Source organism: Varanus komodoensis, unplaced genomic scaffold (assembly GCF_004798865.1).
Source record: "Varanus komodoensis strain SLA01 unplaced genomic scaffold, ASM479886v1 scaffold2, whole genome shotgun sequence".
NCBI classification, from domain to species: domain Eukaryota; kingdom Metazoa; phylum Chordata; class Lepidosauria; order Squamata; family Varanidae; genus Varanus; species Varanus komodoensis.
The window spans coordinates 40,201,710-40,224,771 of record NW_025335568.1 but is presented as its reverse complement, the minus strand read 5'-3'; the positions used below and the strand labels follow the sequence as shown (position 1 = coordinate 40,224,771).

The following is a 23,062-nucleotide window of genomic DNA, read 5'->3' as shown; positions in this document are numbered from 1 at the left end:
TGCAGCAATGAAAGGAAGAAAAAGCCCTTTTCAGGCATTGTGAAAGCAGTTCAAGTAAACATTGAGGAGGAGGAGCACTAGGTCCACCCCTCCCGTATTTCTGTTGCCTCCGCTCATGGAGGGTCATGAAGGGCAACATTTGGAGGAGAGACCTCTGGACCCATGAAGGCTCTTCATGCCACTGAGAATCCCCGCAAACCTCCCTCCCCTCTTGTGCTTACTTTAATCATTTTCACAACAGTAAACCAGGGCTGAAGCGAATGAGGGAACTGCAGCTTAAAGCAAGGTCACTGTTTGTAATTGCATCCCTTAACATATCTGTGCATAAAACCCTGTAAATTAGAACATGGAATTGCATGAAAGAGCAGGACTTTCGAGACAATTTAGGGTATCAACAATAAAAGAGAGAAGTGAAAGCACAGCGTGCTCTCTCTCTCCCCCCCCCACCTTCATTCCAAGATACCAACAATCTTCTCTGCCCAAAACAATTTAAAAATGTATTTCTGTGCGAAGACTCACTTCTATCTCAGAGCTCCAAAACTCTGGAGAACTCTAAATATTGTTCACTCTTCTGTGACATTTTAGTTGGCCGAAACAAAGTATTGTCATACTGTGGCTTTTGGATGACTACCTAAGTCTTCTGTATGTTCCTCTGCAGGAGCAGACAAATACAGAACAAACCTGACCAAGCTTGAAACTTCAATGATCCTTAATCCTCCATAGAGAAGAACCTTTTAATACGTATTAATAGGCTATTTAGCCACCTTGTGGCAAGAGTAAAGAATAATATCTGATACATAGTTTCAATCAGAGAGCTGTAAAAAAACAAATATCAAGGCACACACATAGAAGATTTAGTGGCAAAATGTGCTTTTCCTTGTAATCAAACAGAAAAAAAGCTGATGCTCCAGCACTTCACCAGTTTGCCTAGGCAAAAATCAGGTCTTATAATGTACAATATCCTCCAGGACAAACCAAGCTATTCAAAAGATGCTGTCATGAAATATTCATACTACAGCCATTAAAGTTTAATATCCTGGGAAAATGAGTGAAATCTGTATATCATCTCTTCAAGCGATTTCTTTTAAGTATGACTGACAGCCTATCCAATTGTTGGTGCAGCTTAGAACGGTATTTTAGAGCAGGAAAGCAAAAATAACAGAAAATAAAGTACATGATGTGACTTGAGATGAAAACAGCTGAAAACCACAGCAAGATTCTCACAACCAGACCAGCTAGGACCACATTTTAATACTCTGCATTTATTTCTGACAACAGCTTCATAAGGAATGCTGTGCTGGACCAGATCAAAGGACTACCTAGTCCGGCTTGCTGTTCACACAGTAGCCAACCAGCTGCCTGTGGGAAGCCCACAAGCAAGGGGAGGCGGGGGGGAACAGCACCACCTCACTCACATTCCCAGCAACTAAGATATACAGGCATGCTTCTTCTGGTAACTGGAAGAAATACACAGCAGCCGTGAAGGGTAGCCATTGACAGCATCATCCTTCGTAAATCTGCCCACTTCCCTTTTAACATCATCTCAGGTGGCAGGCGTCACTGCAACCCGCAGTAACAATGTCCACAGTTTCATTGTGCTCTGTGTGATGCACTTCCTCACAACTGTCCTGAATCTCTCACCATTCTTAACCCACCAGCTTAATGGGTTTACTCTGGGTCCTGGTGTTTACAGCATGTTATAACATATATTTTGGAAAGGCTAGGTAAATAAACAACATAAAATGACAGCTTAGCACAGTGCTTATGAATACACAGTAGGATATTCCTGCTTCAGTCTGGTCTTTGCCAGAAATTTACTACACACCTTCAGCTTTAAAACTCAACATTTGAAATAATAAAATAGAACTGACCTTTCTTGCAAAGCTGTGAGGTTTACACAGCTCATGAATGTGAACTCCTAAGAAAACTTATTTGAGAACAATACTGGACACAGTAGGGCCTGCTTCTCTATAGCATGCACAGGGTTGTGTTGTAAATGACTGATACATGCTATTTATATTTACGCATAAGCCAGCAGAGTGCCCTACCAGCATGATGCAATATAGTATCTGACACTCCATACACACCGCAGCTGCCAGATTAATACCTAAACCCTGTGCTTGTGGCTGCCATTCACATATATAGTAGAAAGTAAAGGGACACCACTGATGGTAGATATACCAGCTCCCGTGGGGTCCCTAGAAAAACAAGGATTTGCTCCTTCTTTACTCCAGATGGTATCCCATTTCCTATATCCCCAAGAACTCTATAAGAGACATTTCCTCATGGCCTAGACCTGTGCTAGGTTTCAGTGCTTGTTTCCACAGGAACATTGCTAAGAAATGAGTGATAGTGATGCTTTAGCAAACTGCCCATCTTTATGACAGATGGGATGTGTGTGCTCCAAGGAAGGCATTTTATATTGCAAAGGGCTTGGGAAGTGGAGTTTATCTCTAGCACTCTGTGAACAGGAAGACATTGCATAGATGCTTGTGCACATGCACAAATGCAATCCATTAGGGATATATGACCTGCTGTGAGCAGTGCTTTATTTTTCCCAGATATTGCAAAATTTATTTGCAATATTTATATACCATTCTACCTCCAGTAAAATATCTGATTGTGGAAAAATAAAAAGGGGATATAATAATAGTAACAGTAATAAAGAATTAAAGAATTAAAACTATTAAAATCAGATTGTGCCCAAGAAACTGTGACTGGTAAGTCAGGGAACACATGTTTAAATAGAATTGGCCTTGTTCACTTATGTGAAAGTCAACAGATCTACTCAAGAGGCACCACTGTGCAGAGCCTGAACCTTCCCCTCAATCCTAGCAACTTAGAGCTACTCAGAATTAAACTTGTGCCTATCCCAGTTAACCTGACCCTGGATTTTCTTGTAGTGTGTTGAGAACTGACTTAAATCCCTGATGAACCTGAAGTGAAGATAAAAATATCTCAGAAAAAATTGTGTTTTAGCCTACAGTCATACAATGCTATTTTGGACTCCCAAACCAAAGTTCATCTGAGAAATCGTTCTGGTCCATGAGGCTTTGGATAACTCTTGGATTCTATATGAAATATTGCATTGACTTTCAGGATGCAAGCATTGAAATGTTTTACCACAATCCAGTATAGCATCCCATTTTCCTTCTTTTTAATACAGTAACATTATTTTCCCTTGAGAAAAAAAAATCCTCACTGTTGGTTCAATGACCAGATATAGTTACATATTAATTCTTCAGAAGTTTCTGAAAACTGTAGGAAACAGGTGAAAAAACAAAATGCCTTGAACTTTAAACCTGAGCTCAGTCTGTTTGAATAAAGTGAGTTTTAAGGTCACTCTTCACTCAGTGCTAACTTTCAAGGAGGACCCACATGCCAGAAGAGACTCCAGGGACTGCATCCTGTTGGTTCTTTGATGCTTTCATTTTGTAACTTGCTATTTTCTTTACAGGGCAGACAACGGGCTTCCTGCTTGGGCCGACCCCTCTACAACCTCACCAAAGATCTCAGAATCGTTTATGGCAAAACACCTTTCTTACATTAGCCAGGGAGGCACCAGTGAAAACTACGGCCCCTTTGAAATCAAGAGGTTAAAGTCTCTTCTCAGCAGTTGTCCACTCTGAAACTATGAAGTCCTGGTTTGTGAAAACAAACAATGTTACTAGTGTGATAACACTGGACAATACCTGTAAGAATACCCTATAGCTCACTTCACTGTGTGGTTAATACTCCCCCTCCCTCTTAATCTATCATTTGGTGCTCTGTTTGATGCATTTACTGTGAAACAGGATCATTATTTAACCTTGTCTGTAGTTTTTCTTGAGTGTTGAGTCCTCAAGGCAACTAGCAGTATGAAATCATTTTTGAACATACACGCTAATAACAGTAAGATACATTAAACTATGTTGAATCCCACAAAATCCTAAAGATGAGCCACATAACATCCCCAAGCATCCCTATGTGCCTGTAGGTGTGACATCAATGACGTGCAAGGACCAAAAGAGAACCTGACTACTAGAACCGATGCAAATTCCTTGCTGGCAGATGGCCAGATATAGAGAAGACTGCATTCATGACACACCCTGCAGCACTTCCATGCTAAGGCTGTACAAAGGGTGTTGTGCATGATGAGTGCACTTGAAATAAGCTAGTGTGTTGAAGCAGGAAAACACGGGTTCAAATTCCCACAGGGCCATGAATCTTATTGGGCAATTTTGTACCTCTGTGGCTAGCTGTTCTGCAGAGAAAGTGTAGGAAAACTGTGACGCCTGGACTCTAAGGAGGGAGAATGGGATAGAGCTCAACGTAGCTGCTGCACAGAACACCACATTGTAATACCTGACACTTTTCCTTTTTCTTTCCAACAGCAGGGAATTGAGAAGGTAATATTAGACTTAAATACAAGATTGGTACCTGCAGAGCAAAGGGTCTAAAGAAAAGCCAACAGAAAAAGAAGTGAAGATACAGAAGTGCACAAGATGGAGACATTTGGAAGTATGTGTAAGTAACTGAAAAATGAAGATGTAAGAAGAGGGGACCATTTAAGAAAATAGTACAGATAAATAATATGATCAAACCTATAGCCATAAAATATGCAATATGCAATAGTTCATGTAGAGAGCCTTAAGAGCAGAGGTAGGAACAGTATCAAGAATATTACAATAATATTATAAAACAACAATAAAAATGAAATAACTGCCTTCTCATTCATTGTTCCTTTTAAGGCTCAATGTAGGATATTTTTTAGTGAGTTAAGCCAACTCAAAATGAGGTCAACTGATATCAAAGAACACCTGACAATATTATCTTTAGTACCATGACAGCTGGTGAAATACAACTCCCATACCACTTGTAATGTTAGAATTTAAAGTTATATGAAGCTTATACTTGGTCGTTCCCTAAAGCAAGATTTCTCTTTCTAGAATCAAAAGAATACTACTACCATTGGAAGATGAGGCAGCAAGCTTGGATTGCCGCTGCCAAGCAATGCAAGAAGAAAATATGCTATAATAATTCCCACATCAGTGAAGGTGCTGGTCCCTGGAGCAGAAGCCAGGCATGTGTGGGCCTTTAGATGACATTGGACTACAAATCTCACTACCCTAGCTCCCATTGTGCCTACTGTGAGAGGTGATGAGAGTTGCAATCCAATAACATCTTGACAGGCATGCATTCTTCTTTCCTGTCCTACAGGATTCTTATATTAAATCATCCCATGATCTAGTGCCATCCAGATGATTTGGACAACTATTACCACAGATAATGGAACATGCCGACTGGAGTTGATGAGAATTGTGGACGAAACATCTGGAGGCACCACCACCTTGGGAAAGGTGGTGTTGAGGGATAAATAGGCATTTCAGGCAGGAATGCCTTCTATATTTTACTCAGTCAGCAGGAGAATCCACCAGATGGTGAATGTTATTTATTAACAGTGGAATTGAGGGGTGGGTGTTCCACTGATAAATTCTCAGTAATGTTTATACAGAGGCAAGGAAGAAAGATTAATGTCCCATGATGAAGTAGGAGAGACTGGGACTGTGTGATACTAGACTGGAGGGAGTAGGATATAGAGCAAATGACATTCCAGATAGACACAGAGTCTGGAGGAGTTGAGAAAATGGAAGTAGAATCTGTTAAAACTGTCCAACTAACAATACATTACACTGTTCATCTACTTAAAGCCCAGGCCGTAAATATATCAAGAAGTTTGACAGAGAGTGTTAAACGTGTGGTGGCATATGAAGAAAGATTTAGCTTGGCAATAGTTTCTCAGTTCTGACCTCATAGGAAGTCCTGGTTTAAGAAGCTGTTATCTGCACTAAAGGAAGGGTACAGGTGAAGGAGATGGATGGGGAGAAGCAAGGACAAGGACACAAAGCTCATTCTTGGCCCAATAAAGCACTTGTCTTTCAGGGGGCTGACACAATTTCCAGGTGCCTTTCTGTTATTCTTGCTAGGTCTTTTTACTGTCTTTTAATGTTTTGTATGCAATTAGGTAGTGACAGATTTTATTTTCCTCGGCTCCAAGATCACCGCAGGCAGGGACTGCAGCCAAGAAATTAAAAGATGCTTGCTCCTGGGGAGGAAAGCTATGGCAAATCTAGACAGCATACTAAAAAGCAGAGACATCACCCTGCCAACAAAAGTGCGTATAGTCAAGGCTATGGTTTTCCCAGTTGCAATGTATGGATGTGAAAGCTGGACCATAAGGAAGGCTGAGCGCCAAAGGATTGAGGCCTTTGAATTGTGGTGCTGGAGGAGACTCCTGCGAGTCCCTTGGACCGCAAGGCGATCAAACCGGTTAGTTCTAGAGGAGATCAACCCTGACTGTTCTTTGTTGTGGCCTCTGTGCATCACACATACGGGTGCTGTGCCTGTGCAGTGCCTATGGCCGGGAGATTGATAGCTAACGGTTTTGGTGGGAAAAACTCCGCTCCCCTTCCCTGCAGTAGTATATATGGAGCGGAGTGTCCGCCATTTCCCAGTCTTTGCGACAGCTGTTCGTTGTGCCTCGTGCCGCTTTTGCTCTCACTCTGACCGTTTCTTGTCCCTTTTTCATGTTTGCGATTCTTCTTTTTTCCAAGTTATATATCCCTTCTGATAGTTTTCATTGTTCTCTCATTTGTTCACTTTTCTTCTAGTTTCGTATAAAAACAAAACAAAAAAGCAAAAATTTTATCTTCTCCCTCTGCACTGTCTTCTCTCTTTCCTTTCTATGATGGCGCAATGAGCGGCTTTCCGCAAGTGTGCAGAGTGCGGGTCCCAAATGTCCCCAGCAGACCTACATGACCTATGCCTCCTCTGTTTGGGAGAGGGTCATAGGACAGACAAGTGCAGCCATTGTCTGGCCTTCTCGAAGCAGGCTAGAAAGAACCACGAGAATCACCTACGTAGGCTCTTGTGGGACTGCACACTCTTGCAATCAGATCCACTGCTTACTCGCCCTGCTTCGACTTTGGCTGCAACTACCCATCCAGCTTCGTCTGCGCCACTGGCCTCTTCCTCCGCTGCCCCACCCTCATGCCCTTCAGATGAAGGTGCGTCCACCATGGGCGATCGACCTGCTTCCCTGCCAAAAAAACGGTGTGAAAAGCGGAAGCACAGCGGCTCTGAAAAGCCGTCTGATCATAAGAAGGCCAAGAAAGATAAGGCCGTGAAATCGCTTCTCAAACCGAAGAATCCTCAGCATCCCAAGCATTGAGACTCGGGTTCATTGGCTCCCTTGGTCCCGACAGCTGTCATGGTACCGACCCCACCAGGCTCGACTCTTCAAGTGGCTATGAGGGTTACCCCTCCGGGGTCCCCTCGGCGTGTGGGCGGACCAACAAGTGAGTCTCTGCAAGCTCCACATCGGGAATCAATCTCTGATGGAGAGATTTGAGACTCCCCGCCCAGGGCTAGGTCTCCCACACCTATGCCCCCAGCAAGACTGGACATAGAGACTGAGATGTCTCCTCCGAGGAGTTCTAGAAGCCGTTCATCTGACAGAAGATCTGATGACTGGTACCATCCCCGATCTTCATTCTATCACGGATGGGGGGAATACCACTCTGTTGTACACTATTCGGCTCCTCGAGACCATCCCTCTCCACCAGCTCCTCGGGTCCGTCCGACATATCTGGTTCTGAGGCACATACCAACGAGACCGAGTAGGGAGAGCAGTCGGTCCATGTCACCCAGAGAGTCTTCCTCCAGCGCTGCCCCATGCTATGGGATGGACTCAGATGAGTCCGACGTCGACTCCACTTCTCCAGATGTCGCAGTGACATCTCAGGGCCCTGGATCCCCCGACAAATCGCATATCTCCTTCACGGAGCTGATGTCTCGCCTGGTTCAGACACTGGAGATCGATGCCCTACAACGGCCCGTTCCCAGCACTGATACATTTTATGATGTGGTTCGGGGAGAGCAGTCGACGTCTATGGTATTGCCGCTTATTACCACCCTACGGCAAGCAATGACCCAGCCATGGGACCTGCCCACCCATCCTCAACCAACATCGAGGAGGTATGAAGCCATGTACCGGGTTTGGGAGGACGACATTCCATTCCTCCTACATTATCCTAAACTGAACTCGGTCGTGGTGGAGTCTTCACAGGGCAGAGAGTCAAGGGGTCACACCACACCCCGCAACAAGGAGGGGAGGAAAATTGACTCTCTAGCACGCCAAGTCTATGCGGCCTCTGGACTCGGCTTGTGAATATCAAATTACGAGGTGACACTGGCGTGATACCAATATTTTATTATGCAGCGCCTAAAGAATGTGATCTCCGCTCTCCTAGACAACCAAGGTGACCTTGCAAAAGTTTTCATAAAGGAGGCTATGCAGGTCGCAATTCAACAGCTCTCCACGGCGAGACATCATGTTGACACCGACCCTAGGGCCCTGGTTGGTGCCATCTCCCTCCGGCGACATGTGTGGTTGCGTAATTGCAACTTCCTGGAGGAGATGTAGAGGCGTATCGAGGAGATGCCCTTTTCGGGTCCGGGCTCTTCCACTCCAAGACCGACCACAAACTGAAGAAAATCCATGAGTCCAGGATGACGGCTCGGCGCAAGGAGATGCAGCCTCAAGCCCGACGTAAGTGGTCTTGGACCCGTCTGTCATATCGGCAGCTGTACCAATCTAGACAGCAGCCTCAACACCGACAACAATGCTGCCGACAACAGCCGCCGCAACGTTTCCAACAGGGCCGTCGCCGTTTCGATGGCGACAAGCGACAACGTTGATGGGACAGGCAAACCTTTCCTCTAGTCCCTACCCCACCCAGCCCTCTCTCATTTGGGGACCGACTGAAAGGCCAACTCCCCATTTGGGAGTCCATCACATCTGATAGTTGGGTGTTATCCATCATTCAGCACGGATATCTGATAGAATTCAACATCGTTCCTCCATCGAGCCCGATCCGGTTTACACCATGCTCACCGGCATTACTCGATGAAGTTCAACAGCTTCTCCGTAAGGGAGCGATTCGTCAAATAGCTCGATCTGAAGGACTCCATGGATTCTATTCAAGATATTTTACAGTCCTGAAGAGGGACAGTGGTCTCTGCCCAATACTGGACTTACGAAACGTCAATAGGTTTATCACAACAAAGAAATTCAGGTTGACCACCCTTCAAAATATCCTGCTGTTGCTGAGGAGAGAGGACTGGTTTGCCTCATTGGACTTGAGGGATGCCTATTTCCACATTTCAATCCATCTGTGTCAAAGGCGTTTCCTCCGTTTTGCTGTTGCATCTGAAATTTTTGAACTCACAGTGCTACCTTTCGGGCTGGCTACCGCACCAAGGGTTTTTACGAAGTGTACGGCCCCGGTCTGTGCATTTTTATGACTACGTAGTGTTCAAATTTACCCTTATCTCAATGATTGGCTATTGGTCTCTCAGACCAGAGAAGGACTTTTTTCCTCTATACGTATGACTTGTACCCTGCTGCAGGATCTTGGACTTTGCATTAACATTGAGAAATCCTCTCTTGTTCCTGCACAGATGATCAATTTCATCGGAGCCCGTCTGGATTCCACGGTGGCAAAAGCTTTCCTTCCGCGAGACAGGTAGCACACTCTTGCCCGACTCATCCATCGAATGCGACGAGACGGGATGGTTCCTGCTTGATCCATCCAAAAACTCTTGGGACACATGGCTGCATCGGTTGCTGTTGTCCCCCATGCCAGGCTTCGACTTCGCCCTCTCCAGCTCTATTTCAACAAGATGTTTCGACCACAAGTGGACTTGCCCACGAAGTTAATTCGGCTTCCTCCCTCTATTCTACAGTCTCTGATATGGTGGACAATTCCAGCCAACTTGATCGTTGGGGTTCCATTCCGACCCCGGTGTCCTTCAGTGACTCTCGGTACCGATGCGTCCTTGCTCGGATGGGGAGCAGTGTGTTCCGATCTATGCACTCAAGGTGTTTGGAATCGACAGGAGTCCAAGAATCATATCAATTTCCTAGAACTTCTGGCAGTATTCAAGGCGCTACGATCATTCAAGGACGTTCTTCGGCACCAAGTCGTTCAGATAACCTCGGACAACATCGCCACAGTCTTTTATCTGAACAAACAAGGTGGGACAAAGTTGCCCACGTTGGCTCAGCTATCAATGCAGATATGGGACAGGTGCATCCCGAGAGACATTGCTCTCATAGCAGTACATCTAGCCAGTACGGACAATGTTGAGGCCAATCTTCTAAGCAGACAAATGTCGACATCTTACGAATGGGAGCTGAATCGGCAGATATGCAACCAACTCTACCATCGCTGGGGACATCCAGACATGGACTTGTTCGCTACCCGGAACAACAGGGTATGCAAGACCTTTTGTTCCGAGAGCGGGAATCGGACAGGGATCATCAGGGGATGCTTTTATGATCCCTTGGGACAATATGAACTTTTACACTTTCCCTCCGATTCCTCTCATTATGAGAGTAATATTGAAGATAGTTCACGATGGGGCCACAGGACTGCTGATAACCCCATGGTGGCCACACCAAGCATGGTTTTCAAAACTTCTTCGAATATTTCATGATGAATATCTTCAACTTCCATCTTTCCCATATCTCATAACTCAGCGAGAGGGCACAGTTCGCCACTCAGATTTAACATCGCTGAAATTAACAGCCTGACAGATTCGATAACAGTCGGTGCTGACTCGGTACCGACGGCATCTACCTCTTATACAGATCGTGTCCCTCGATCGTGTCCCACTCGTATACACTCGAGTCCAGGCTTCGAATCCATTTGCTTACCCTGCTTCATTGGATTCAACGAGTTTTCCATTGGGTTTGACAGTTTTCCACCTGGAAATTCAGAACATTCTCACATCTGTGTTAAGACCGTCAACCCGAAAATCATACGCGGCTAAATGGCGACGATTCTCTACTTTTGCTGAGTCTCGTTCGTTTTTTCCATATTCAGCCTCCATAGAGAATATTCTTCAGTTTCTCTTAGAACTCCACCATTTAGGACTTAAGCCATCTTCCATAAAGGTGTTCACGGCGGCAGTTTCTTATTACCATGGTACAATTCAGGGATCCTCCATTTTTTCTCAACCATTGATAAAAAGATTCCTTAAAGGGCTGCATAACCTTCATCCGACGATCAGACCAGTTATGCCGACTTGGAGTCTTTCAGTGGTATTACAAGCACTAACAAGAGCTCCATTTGAACCTTTAGCGACTATCGATTTACACCTTCTTTCTTGGAAGACAGGTGTTCTTGTAGCGGTTACATCAGTTCAAAGAGCTAGTGAGCTCTGTGCCCTCAGGGTAGACCCTCCCTATTTGAATTTCCATAGGGAGAAAGTTGTTCTGCGAATGGATCCGTCTTTTCTACCAAAAGTGGCTAGTTCTTTTCACATGAGTCAAGAGATAGTCTTACCTGCGTTTTTTCCATTTCCATTGAATCCGATTGAGAGATCCTTACATGCGCTCGATGTATGGCTCTACTTAGCCTTTTATAGATCAAGGACTGAATCTATTCAACGCTCCAATCAGCTCTTTGTTAAATGAGCAGGACCAAGGATTTCCTGTTACCCCTCAAAGATTCTCCAAATGGATAGTTCACACTATTACTCTGTCCTGCCAGTTGGCTAAGACTGACTTACCTACAACCCCAAGGGGTCATTCTACTCGAGCAGTAGCTGCTTCTTCAGCCTTTGCGGCGGGGGTCCCGACTGACGATGTCTGCAGGGCGGCCACCTGGGCCACTCCATGCACATTCGCTAAACATTATAGTCTAGGTGTCCATGCAAGACAGGACTGTTCCTTTGGAAGAGCCGTTCTGTCAGCTGTTCTTCGTTGATGACACGTTCCCTCCTCCGGTCAGGGTAAGTTTGCTAATCTACCCATATGTGTTATGCACAGAGGCCACGACGAAGAAAAGCAGGTTGCTTACCTGTAACTGATGTTCTTTGAGTGGCCATCTGTGCAGTCACACAACCCACCCGCCGGTCCCGCTTGGTGTCACTGGGTGGAACTTATTATTGGTACCATACTGTTCTTTATTCTCTGTACCTACACAGTATTTCCTAACTTGTCATCGGTACCTACAACGTTTTTCCTTAGTTACATTTTTTTCTCTAGAGATCGAACATCCAGTCTATCAAAGACTGGAAAATGGCGGACACTCCGCTCCATATATACTACTGCGGGGGAGGGGAGGGGAGTTTTTCCCGCCAAAACTGTTAGCTATCAATCTCCCGGCCATAGGCACTGTGCAGGTGCAGCACCCATATGTGTGACTGCACAGATGGCCACTCGAAGAACATCAGTTACAGGTAAGCAACCTGCTTTTCTTCAGAAGGCCAGATACTGAAGATGAAACACAAATACTTTGGCCACCTAATGAAAAGGAAGGACTCACTGGAGAAGAGTCTAATGCTGGGAACTATAGATGGCAAAAGAAGAAGGGGACAGTGGAGAATGAGGTGGCTGGATGGAGGCACTGAAGCAGTCGGCGAGAGCTTAAGTGGACTCCGGGGGATGGTGGAGAACAGGAAGGCCTGGAGGAATGTTGTCCATGGGGTCGTGATGGGTTGGACATAACTTCGCGACTAATAACAAACAACAACATTGCAATTTTATTTTATTTATTTATAACATTTCTATGCCGCACCCATCGCAGAAGCCTTGGGGCAGCTCACAAAGAGAATAAACAAACAAAGAATAGAATAACATTAAAAATTTGGAGTATCTTGACCATAATTTAAAACAACTAAATAAAACCACGAATTAACAATTAAAATATTGTTGAAATAAAGTCTTGGCCTGGCGCCAAAAAACAAATAACGATGGCACCAGCCAGACCTCTCTGGGGAGTGCATTCCATAGGCGGGGCGCCACCACAGAGAAGGCCCTCCTCCAGGTACTCACCCTCCTAATATCCTTCACAGAGGGCTCCCGGTGAAGGGCCTCCTCTGCTGATCTCAGGGGGCGGAAGGGCATATATGGACGCAAGCGCTCCTTTAGATAACCAGGTCCCAAGCCGTTGAGGGCTTTATAGGTGATAACCAACACCAATAACCAATTTAAATTGTTTTACATTCTCATTAATGTTTTTATCTATTGTATTTTATTGTTTTGATATTCTGCTGTAAAACACACAGAGAGTCTTCACTATGGGTGGTATAGAAATGAAATTATTATTATTAATAATGGTAGTAGTAGTAGTTTGTGAGCCCATCTGCAAATCTGAGAAACTGCTGTGGGCACCACCTCAAATGCTTCCTGTGACAGATGTGGGCAGTAACATAATAGGTGATATGGGGTTTGGCTCATCAAAAGGGCACTACAGAAGTACAATTGCTAATATGTCCTCTGATTATTCTACTTTCTTTTATCTTTCTTAAAAGCTTTTCACAACAGTATCTGGGATTCCAATGAGAAGGCTACTTTTTAGATTATGTAAACTGCTGACTAACCACAAAAACCTGTTAATTGCCAACCAACCAAATATATTATTATTTCCTTGTTTTTCTCCTTGCACACTTTCAAGCTTCATCTGTACACTTGCAGTCACGAACCAATTACTCACTCCCCCTTTTACCCACCTTGCTCTTCTGAAACTTACCAACATTTAAAAGAACACACCCATAACACTTTAAATCATTACAAAGACCTTTAACATAAAATAATTTGAGTTTAATATTGTAGTGATCCTACCTGTGTGTGTGTGTGTGTGTGTGTGTGTGTGTGTGTGAACATGCATATGTGGTGGGAGATTTGGCCCCAAATAAATATGAAGCATTCTACTTTCTTTATGGCTGAGAACATTCTCTTAATGCCATCCTTGTATCATGTCCTGAATGTCAGATGCTCAGGCATTCTTGGTGGCTGTCTCACAGTTGTGATATCCTTTGTAGAGCCCAAAGCCAACACTGAAGCATTGTTCAGATGCAGCAACACAGTTTTCTGTTCAAACTAACATGTGATGGCTGGTGGTTGACCCAGATGAGAACTGATTTTAAGTAATGCTGCTTTCTCTATCTCTTTTTAAAATTATGTCCCTACATGCAGATGCTGAGGCAGAGCACGAGAGGGCCTCAGCGGGGGTGAGTTATGCATTCTGGCTTCTGAAGCAGGTATATGGTGCGGGTCAACACTGTGTTGGTCAAGAGTCTTCATATGGAGGAAGCATGTTCACCACCAAATGGCACAGCATTCATCACTTTGCTAGCCCTCTCAGAGAACACACTTTGCCTCTTCACTACAATGCAATGCATGCCCCAGTGCATGTCTCATAGCATACAAGCTGTAAGAGAAACGTTTAGCAGCCTCCAGAATCATTTTATCCTATTTCCTGTACCCTTCTATCACAATCCGGCCGCACCAAAAAGTTTATTCCATACTGTCAATCACTGAGGCTATCTGCCATAAGATGCCCCAACAGTGAACTGGCCCAAAAGCAGTTGAATATATTTGCAGTTTTACAGAATATATTTGCAGTTCTACCTCCCCATTCTTTGTTACCTTTGGTCATCTTAATATTATCACCTCATCTATTTGTTTCCTTCCTATCATTCCTGGCCAATGCGTTTTTCTCCTTTCATCTTTGACACATTTTGCTGATAAACAACATATAAGATACTGTTCATATTCTATTTCATTCATGGTTCCATCATAAAGTGTGGCAAACTTCCAAGCTACAAGTCTTTGGGACAAAGGTCAACCTTACCTTTTTTCTTTATTACTTGAATTGGGATACGCCAGGCCACAGGTCTGAAGAAAACAGAACTGGTGTCCTAGTTTCCCAGGTTACTAAGTTAAGGAGATGCTATTTGGTAATAAATAGCATCCCCTTAAATTAGTTTAGAACTCATGTCTGCACAACCACTAGCAGCAACCTCCTATATATGTCTACTTGAAATCTATGTCTCCGTCTTTTGAATGTGCATTTTTATTTGTTTTTATACCTATATTTGATAATCACTGATTAACCTTACACTATAATTCAGGAGTTACCTGGGGGTATTTTATTTTGCTTATTCTTAACACATCTAAGTCATTGCCAGTGCTTATATTCAGATATTGGCTTAAAGTTAATCAAAGTATGTCTGCTTCTGATACAATTAGCAAAAAATGATACCAAAAGTTATCTTTCTCATTGACCCTAAAACTCACCTTTTGGCATATAGTTTACAAGAATGAATAAACTGCAATTGATTGGGATAAGCATTATTTCAATCAGTAAGTTACTTAAAGCATTGCAACCCTTCAGTATAGTCATATATTTTTCCATAAATAGCATATCACTATTTCCATAAATAGTACTTTAACACCTCATTTCCTGAAAATGGTCCAGGACCACAATCTTATATCTGTCTACTCAAAAGTACCCCTAATATAGGGGTAATGTTCCATTAAAAAGAGGGAAATTTAGAAAAAGCCTTCCTTGAATAGCTTTTTCTATGCATTTCATTATGTCTGCCCATTGTAAAGACATTCCAACCATCAAAATCAGGCCAGGACACCTCGTTTTTCTAGCCCTAATCCTGCCCTGGAGTACTCGCCAAACCCTAGTACAGGGGTACTGTTCCATGGAAAAGAGGGCAATTTTGAAAAAGCCTTCCCTGAGTAGCTTTTTCTGCACACCTCAACATTACTGCCCAATGTAAACACATTCAAACCATCAAAATCATGCCGGGACACCTCATTTTTTGAACCCTAACCTTACCCTGATGCACTCCCCTAACCCTAATATAGGGGTAAAGTTCCATGGAAAAGAGGGCGATTGTGAAAAAACATTCCTTGAATAGCTTTTTCTGCACAGCTAATCATTTCTGCGCAATGCAAACACATTCCGACCATCAAAAATCATGCCTCCTTTTTGTAACCCGTACTCTACCCTGGTGCACACCTCCAACACGAATGTAGGGCTAAATACCAATGGAAAAGAGGGCATTTCCGAAAAAGACTTCCCAGGGTAGCATTTTCTGCACAGCTCAACATTTCTGTCCAATATAAACACATTCCAACCATCAAAACCATACCAGGACACCTCATTTTTCAAACCCTAATCCTACCCTGGTGCACACCCCTAACACTTCTATAGGGGTAAAGTTCCATGGAAAAGAGGGCAATTTTGAAAAAGCCTTCCCTGAGTAGCTTTTTCTGCACAGCTCATCATTTCTGCCCAATGTAAACACAAGCCAACCATCAAAATCATGCCAGAACACCTCATTTTTCAAATCCTAACCCTACCCTGGTGCACGCTCCTAACCCTAATAGTGGGCTAAAAGACCATGGAAAAGAGGGCGATTGTTAAAAAACATTCCTTGAATAGCTTTTTCTGCACAGCTCATCATTTCTGCCCATTGCAAACACATTCCAACCATCAAAATCATGCCAGAACACCTCATTTGTCTAACCCTAACCCTACCTTGGTGCACTTCCCTAACTCTAATATAGGGGTAAAGTTCCATGGAAAAAATGGTGATTGTGAAAAAACATTCCTTGAATAGCTTTTTCTGTAAAACTCAACATTTCTGCCCATTCTAAACACAATCCAACCATCAAAATCAGGCCAGGACACCTCCTTTTTGTAACCCTAACCCTAACCTGGTGCACACCCCTAACCCAAATATAGGGGTAATGTTCCATGGAAAAGAGGGCAATTTTGAAAAAGCCTTCCCTGAGTAGCTTTTTCTGCACAGCTCATCATTTCTGCCCGATGTAAACACAAGCCAACCATCAAAATCATGCAGGTACACCTCATTTTTCAAATCCTAACCCTACCCTGGTGCATACTCCTAACCCTAATAGTGGGCTAAAAGACCATGGAAAAGAGGGCGAATTTTAAAAAACATTCCTTGAATAGCTTTTTCTGCACAGCTCATCATTTCTGCGCAATGCAAACACATTCCAACCATCAAAATCATGCCAGGACACCTCATTTTTGTAATCCTAACCCTAACCTGGTGCACACCCCTAACAACTAACATAGGGCTAAAATACCATGGAAAAGAGGGCGATTTTGAATAAGCCTTCCCTGAGTAGCTTTTTCTGCACAACTCAACATTTCTGCCCAATGTAAAAACATTCCAACCATCCAAATCATGCTAGGACACCTCCTTTTTCTAAGCCTAATGCAGTGATGGTGAACCTTTTAGAGACCGAGTGCCCAAACGGCAACCCAGAACGCATTTACTTATCACAAAGTGCCAACACTAGAATAAAACCTGAACACTGAGGTTTTAGTTTAGAAAAAAACAACTCACAGCCAGTCCAAGCAAATATATATGCATCCTTGGCAACACACTGACTGGCCATGTGAAAGCTTGGAGGAGTCATGGCTAATGAGTCCCGGCTTGTGAGGTTATTGCCTGGCGCTGCCACTCCTTTCTGAGCATGGGCATGGCCCTGATGTGTACTCTTATCCGATGCTCGGCTGCTGGGGCAATGCTTGGGCAACTTGGATCCCATGCCCACAGAGAGGGCTCTGTGTGCCCGCTGTGGCATGCATGCCATAGGTTGGCCACCACTAATAGAGTTCAAGCAAGACAAAGATTAATTTATAATCACGGAAATACCTTAACCTGATAAGTCCAAATTGCAAATTCACAGTACTCTTTTCCAATTATAACTGCAGTTGGCAATTATACAAAAGACAGAAGCTTTCTCTGTTAATATATAAACTGATCAGGAACACAGCTGAAGGTGTTTGTTTGTAAGTACCTGTGCTGATTTTCTACAGCTAATATTGCAAGAGTGATAATGACTGAACCAAAATATTGTGCTGACTGCAAATGTTCAATTATCCACAACTCCTCAGCTCCTCTCCATGTGTTGTCAAAGACGTTTTAGGAAAATGTTTTCTGTACACATTTAAAAAAAAAATATTCTCTGGTTTCTGTAACACATTTCGCTATTAACTGTAAGAAGCGGTAACTGGTGGCGGTTCAGTTTAAAATCAGAATTAAGCTTCGTACGATGCTAGGATAGCTCGCTTCTGACTATCCAATACTGTCCGCAACTCTTTGCTCACCCGGAAATATCAAGAGTTTCCTTTCGTTTGATTGTGCGCCAGCCGGGCAAAGGCCTTTTTGCAACATCCTGTGCAGCGCTGGGCAAATATACAGATCCAGCGTCTTCGAGTCCAACACTTTTACGTGCCACTACTTTAAAATGAGCATGTTTTAACTTGCACGCAGTGACACATGTATTTGACGAAAGGGATTTTATTCAAAAACTCCGTGTCGAAATGTATCAGTACTGAAAGTTGGGCCTTTCCAGTTTGGTCTGTTTGTTTATATCTTGTTAAAACACTTAGAGGAACTGCCCCGCGTAAGCACAAGACGCCCTGGCAACCAACTCTCTTGACTACAGACAAAGAAACCGCGGGCGCCCCCAAAACTGCTATTTATGCTCCGGCCAATAGGCTTCCACTCCGATGCCTCACGTGGTCTTCTCTGCCCGCACGCGCCGCTAATTTAAAAGCCAACGCTCGCAGAGAAGGACTCGGCCGAACGACGTGAGGGGACTGGGGCGCCTGAGGCTTCTTTCGCTTTAGCCCGCAGCCCGCCGGCACCCGACACCACATGACGCGGCTACGCCAATGCCTTTTGAGGCACAGGTTGCCGCCGGGATCTCCGCTGGCGCGCCTTTCGGAGGGTCGAGGCAGCATCGTCTCTCCCCTCTGCGTCGCTCGCAAAGCTCACCCGCCACTTTGACAGCCTGTCGAGTCAGGCTCCGCAGTCTCTCCCCGCGCTGCCAATCAGAACCTCTCCCGCGAGCCACTTCCGGACTGTGGTCTGCCCTGTAGAGCCCGGCAAGAGTGGGAGGAGCCTGCGCGGGCCGGAACTGGCTTCCGGGACGGGGCTTCCGGGACGCTCCAGGCGCCATTTCGCCCCCATCCCGCGGGTAAAGCGCACCTAAGTCTTTGCGATCCGTACCAGTGTGCTTTCCCGCTTCTATCAATTGGGGGAATCGTTTGAACAGGGCCAACACCAGGTTGACCGGAGCTGCTACCCATATGGTACGCGACGCCGCCCCGCGTACACAAAATACTAAAAAGAATTGCCGCGGGTTGCCGTTGTAGTCTCGGGATTGTTTAATAACGTTCAAGTTCTGCACAAAAATCCATAATTTGCTGTTGGTCCATGCGGATTCCCCTGGCCTGCACAGAGCGCTCCGCCCGTTACCCCAGAGTCAAGCGGTGCTCCTTTCCCCAGCTGCTCGCAGACACGTATGGAGACCTCGATCTCCATATAGACGTGCAGCGCTTTCAGCCCACGGGGTGTGAAAGAAAATGCCAAGTCTACTCGCAGGCCGGGCACTGGGCGCGCGCGCGCGACTCTTCCACAGCCCAGCGATTCCTACTCCCGCCTTTCCTAGAAATGATTGATGGCACCCCTTTCAGTGAAAGAACAGAGGGAAAACGGCAGGAGCTCCAGGGGTGAGGGAGGGACAGCCATCAGAGCGGGCGCGGTAAGAGTGCGCCTGCGCATTAGGACGGGAAAGGCGAGAACAGCGTCCAGCGAAGTCTCCTATCAGGTTCAGCGAAGGCAGCCGCCGTAGCGAACCTGCCCGCTGTCGGTGCCCGCTGTTGGAGGATCTTTGTTGCCCTGCTTGCCTAGAGGTAAATCCGCTGTGTTTAATGGGAGTTTTACAGTCATACAAGCATATCCAGGAGCACAAAGTCGCCCTCTGTAGAAATCCCCAAGATTAAACGTACACCGTTTAGGGATGTTGTTATAGTAATATATATTACAGCTTTGCAAAGTTCATAAATAAAAACACAAATCAATAAAGCGCTGTTGCTCTTTTTGCTTCGTGCTTTTTAGTGGGACTTCTTTAAGTATCTTTCTGCCAGTGCATAAAAGTGCTTGTAGGAAAACTGCACACGAAGTGGAACCTTTTCCAGAGAATGTAACTGGTGGTGCCAAGGCAGGAGCAGCTGCTGTCACTTCGGAGATTCGACATAGGAAACTCCCTGCATTTCCCTTTTGAGAAAAGCTGCCATTCATGCCCTTTGAGGCTGTTTGCCACTTTAACGTTAAAGACAGCTTTATACAGCATGGTTTTTGTTTTTTGAATAACTTTTCTACCCTACCTTATCGTTGAAGACTTTTAGGCGGCTTTCAACCAAAATGTACTTGAGAGATTTTATTTGTTGAAATTCTGCTTATCACACTGTACAGGCATCCTGCCCTAAAAAAGATTGAAAGCACAACTGTGATTTCTGTTAGTGAGAACACATAGGTAGAAAGTAAAGTGGGGGAGGTGGAACATGTGGTTCCTGACAGCCCCTGAAATTTTGTGGGGGGAGCTTTAAATCCCATACGTGAAACAAAATGGCAGTTATGGAATGCCAAAAGGATCAACATTTCCAGTGCTCAGACATCATAAATAGCACTGTTGCCTTACCAGGGATGTGTTAAACACACTGGAAAAGAGTATTTTAGGCTTTTGCAATGTTAAAATACTAATTTTCCCCTCAGGATTTACTTTGAAACAGAATATAGAATACCAAGTTCTACAGAATTTAAACTGGGGGTGTGCAGTCTTTTTGGCCTGAAGAGCATGGGATGCTTTACACCCATGTCCAAAGGCACAGCTGTACAAAAGTTATATTGATGTATACCATTCTTTCTTTGCTGCTAAGCAGTGCTGGGGAAACAGTGACCTGCATCAGGATTGCTGGAGAGAATGGAGAGTAAAGTGGGGGAGATAAGGCATGTTGGAGGATTGCACCCCAATCTAAATTAAATGCATTCTTGAGATACCTGAATTGGAACAAATCTCTCTACCCTTTCTAGATGTGTGTTCTTTATAAAGAATGAATGTAGAACAGGAATGAGATCTACATTTTAGGAAAATTAGATTTAAAATCTGTATTACAGGTCATTGTAACCACAAGTCAAGTTAGCCCCATTATATAGACACACTTAAAGTGACATTAAGCCCTGATTGCTTCCAGGTTTGGATAGTGAAGTGGTGATCAATTATAATATGGTGTTATTTTATATCCAGGATCTCTAACTGGGTGCCTGTCAGAAATACGTACTCACAGACACTTTAGCTAGGCACCTCCAAGCTACCTACCCCTCCTGATCTTTAAGATATGTTAATTGGGAGGTTATCATACTGCAAAGTGCAGTGCTGCATACTAGTACCATCTGTATTTGGGTGAAGCATTTTTTCTTTTTAGTCTCATCTTTGGGGTGTTTGTGAGTGGCCTTATAGGAGAGCCTCTCCAGCAGCCATTTTGCAAAAATGCCTAAAATACTCTCAGTGTATGCCCACTGGCACAGGAATTGCAAAAGAATGAGGCTGTCCTAGCTGGCACTGTTTTGTTCAACTTATGTGGTGTAATGCACCACCAGGGAATTTGATCCACATGTATAGGTCCACTTCTATGGGTGTTGAGCAATTAAACTTTACTGAGTTTGAAATTAGTGCCGAGCAATTGTTTTTTAGGATTGCAGCATTGAATGCTTACTGCCAGTGCAGCCCTTGCATATCCACTCAAATAGAAGTCCAACTAAATAGAACTTATTCTCACAAGTATATAGGATTGCAGTTTCATTACTTTCTTGCAAATGAGGTTAAATTCAGATGACTTTCTAAGGCTATGTTCTCTGCCACTCTCTTTCTCTGACACTCTATAGAATGTAAAGCCATGGCTACATCGCTATTGGCACATTCAAGTATCACTGGTTTCAGTATTAGAGTTTTTGGTACTCAACTCTCACCAAAAGTAATGATATTGAAAAGTACATACCTGTGGCTGGAAAAAAGTCTACCTGCTACTTATTTTACCCTTGACTGGTATCAGGTTTTCTGAAAACTTTCTCAACACCAGTGCACTTCAGAATGCAGAGGGATGTTCCTCCATAGAAAAAGACAGAGAATTCTAAATGTTAGGTGGGATTCTAGTTTAGCTCCCCGCTTGACTTGCGAGCTTCTTGTATGTGTAGGGATTTTCTCCATGAAGCAGTATCATCTAAGCCTCATCATATGAAGCAGTACAACCTACTCATTCACCAAGGAGCAAGCTGTAATCAAGGGCTGATCTTGTTGTTGGTAATGTGATGCCAGTTAGGGTGAAAGGGAAAGCATAGCCAATTTCATCCTCACTTCTTGTTGTTAGTCGCGAAGTCATGTCCGACCCATCGTGACCCCATGGACAACATTCCTCCAGGCCCTCCTGTCTTTCACCATCTCCCGGAGTCCACCCAAGCTCACACCAACTGCTGCAGTGACTCCATCTAGCCACCTCATCCTCTGCAGTCCCCTTCTTCTTTTGCCATCAACTGTTCCCAGCATTAGGCTCTTCCCCAGGAAGTCCTTCCTTCTCATTAGGTGGCCAAAGTATTTGAGTTTCATCTTCAGTATCTGGCATTCTAAAGAGCAGTCAGGGTTGATCTCCTCTAGGACTGACCGGTTTGATCACCTTGCGGTCCAAGGGACTTGCAGGAGTCTCCTCCAGCACCACAATTCAATGGCCTCAATCCTTTTGTGCTCAGCCTTCCTTATGGTCCAGCTTTCACAGCCATACATTGCAACTGGGAAAACCATAGCCTTGACTATATGCACTTTTGTTGGCACGGTGATGTCTCTGCTTTTTAGTATGCTGTCTAGATTTGCCATAGCTTTCCTCCCCAGGAGCAAGCGTCTTTAAATTTCTTGGCTGCAGTCCCCATCTGCGGTAATCTTGGAGCCCAGGAAAATAAAATCTGTCACTACCTCCATTTCTTCCCCATCTTTGCCAGGAAGTGAGAGGACCGGATGCCATTATCTTAGTTTTCTTAATGTTGAGTTTCAAGCCAACTTTTGCGCTCTCCTCCTTCACCCGCATCAAGAGGCTCTTCAGTTCCTCTTCACTTTCTTCCATGAGAGTGGTATCATCTGCATGTCTGAGGTTGTTGATATTTCTCCTAGCAATCTTACTTCCAAATGGTGATTCATCTAGCCCCGCCTTTCTCATGATGTGCTCTGCATGTAAGTTAAATAGGCAGGGCGACAGTATACAGCCTTGCCGAACTCCTTGCTCAATTTTGAACCAATCAGTGGTTCCGTGTCCAGTTCTCACTGTTGCTTCTTGACCCGCAT

At 44.4% G+C, this 23,062-nt stretch overlaps 1 protein-coding gene and 1 long non-coding RNA gene across 3 annotated transcripts in view; both read right to left on the bottom strand.

The window, feature by feature from the left end:
* Positions 1-18,740, bottom strand: part of GGACT (gamma-glutamylamine cyclotransferase) — a 29,919-nt gene extending 11,179 nt beyond the window's left edge. Inside the window, exon 1 of one of the 2 annotated variants that reach the window (XM_044429573.1) lies at positions 18,667-18,740. Coding sequence is in view for 1 of the 2 variants with exons in the window: in XM_044429571.1 (XP_044285506.1) it covers positions 17,994-18,060 (67 nt within the window). In the remaining variant the exon portion in view is untranslated. Of the gene's footprint in view, positions 1-17,993; positions 18,133-18,666 lie in introns of those variants that run through there. The other variant, XM_044429571.1, reaches the window with a different exon arrangement.
* On the bottom strand, positions 16,197-16,862 carry LOC123023147. The gene is made up of 2 exons (XR_006414643.1): positions 16,745-16,862; positions 16,197-16,388 (listed from the first exon to the last, which is right to left on the bottom strand). It is a non-coding gene; the product is annotated as an uncharacterized LOC123023147 (long non-coding RNA).
* Positions 18,741-23,062: the final 4,322 nt, after the last annotated feature.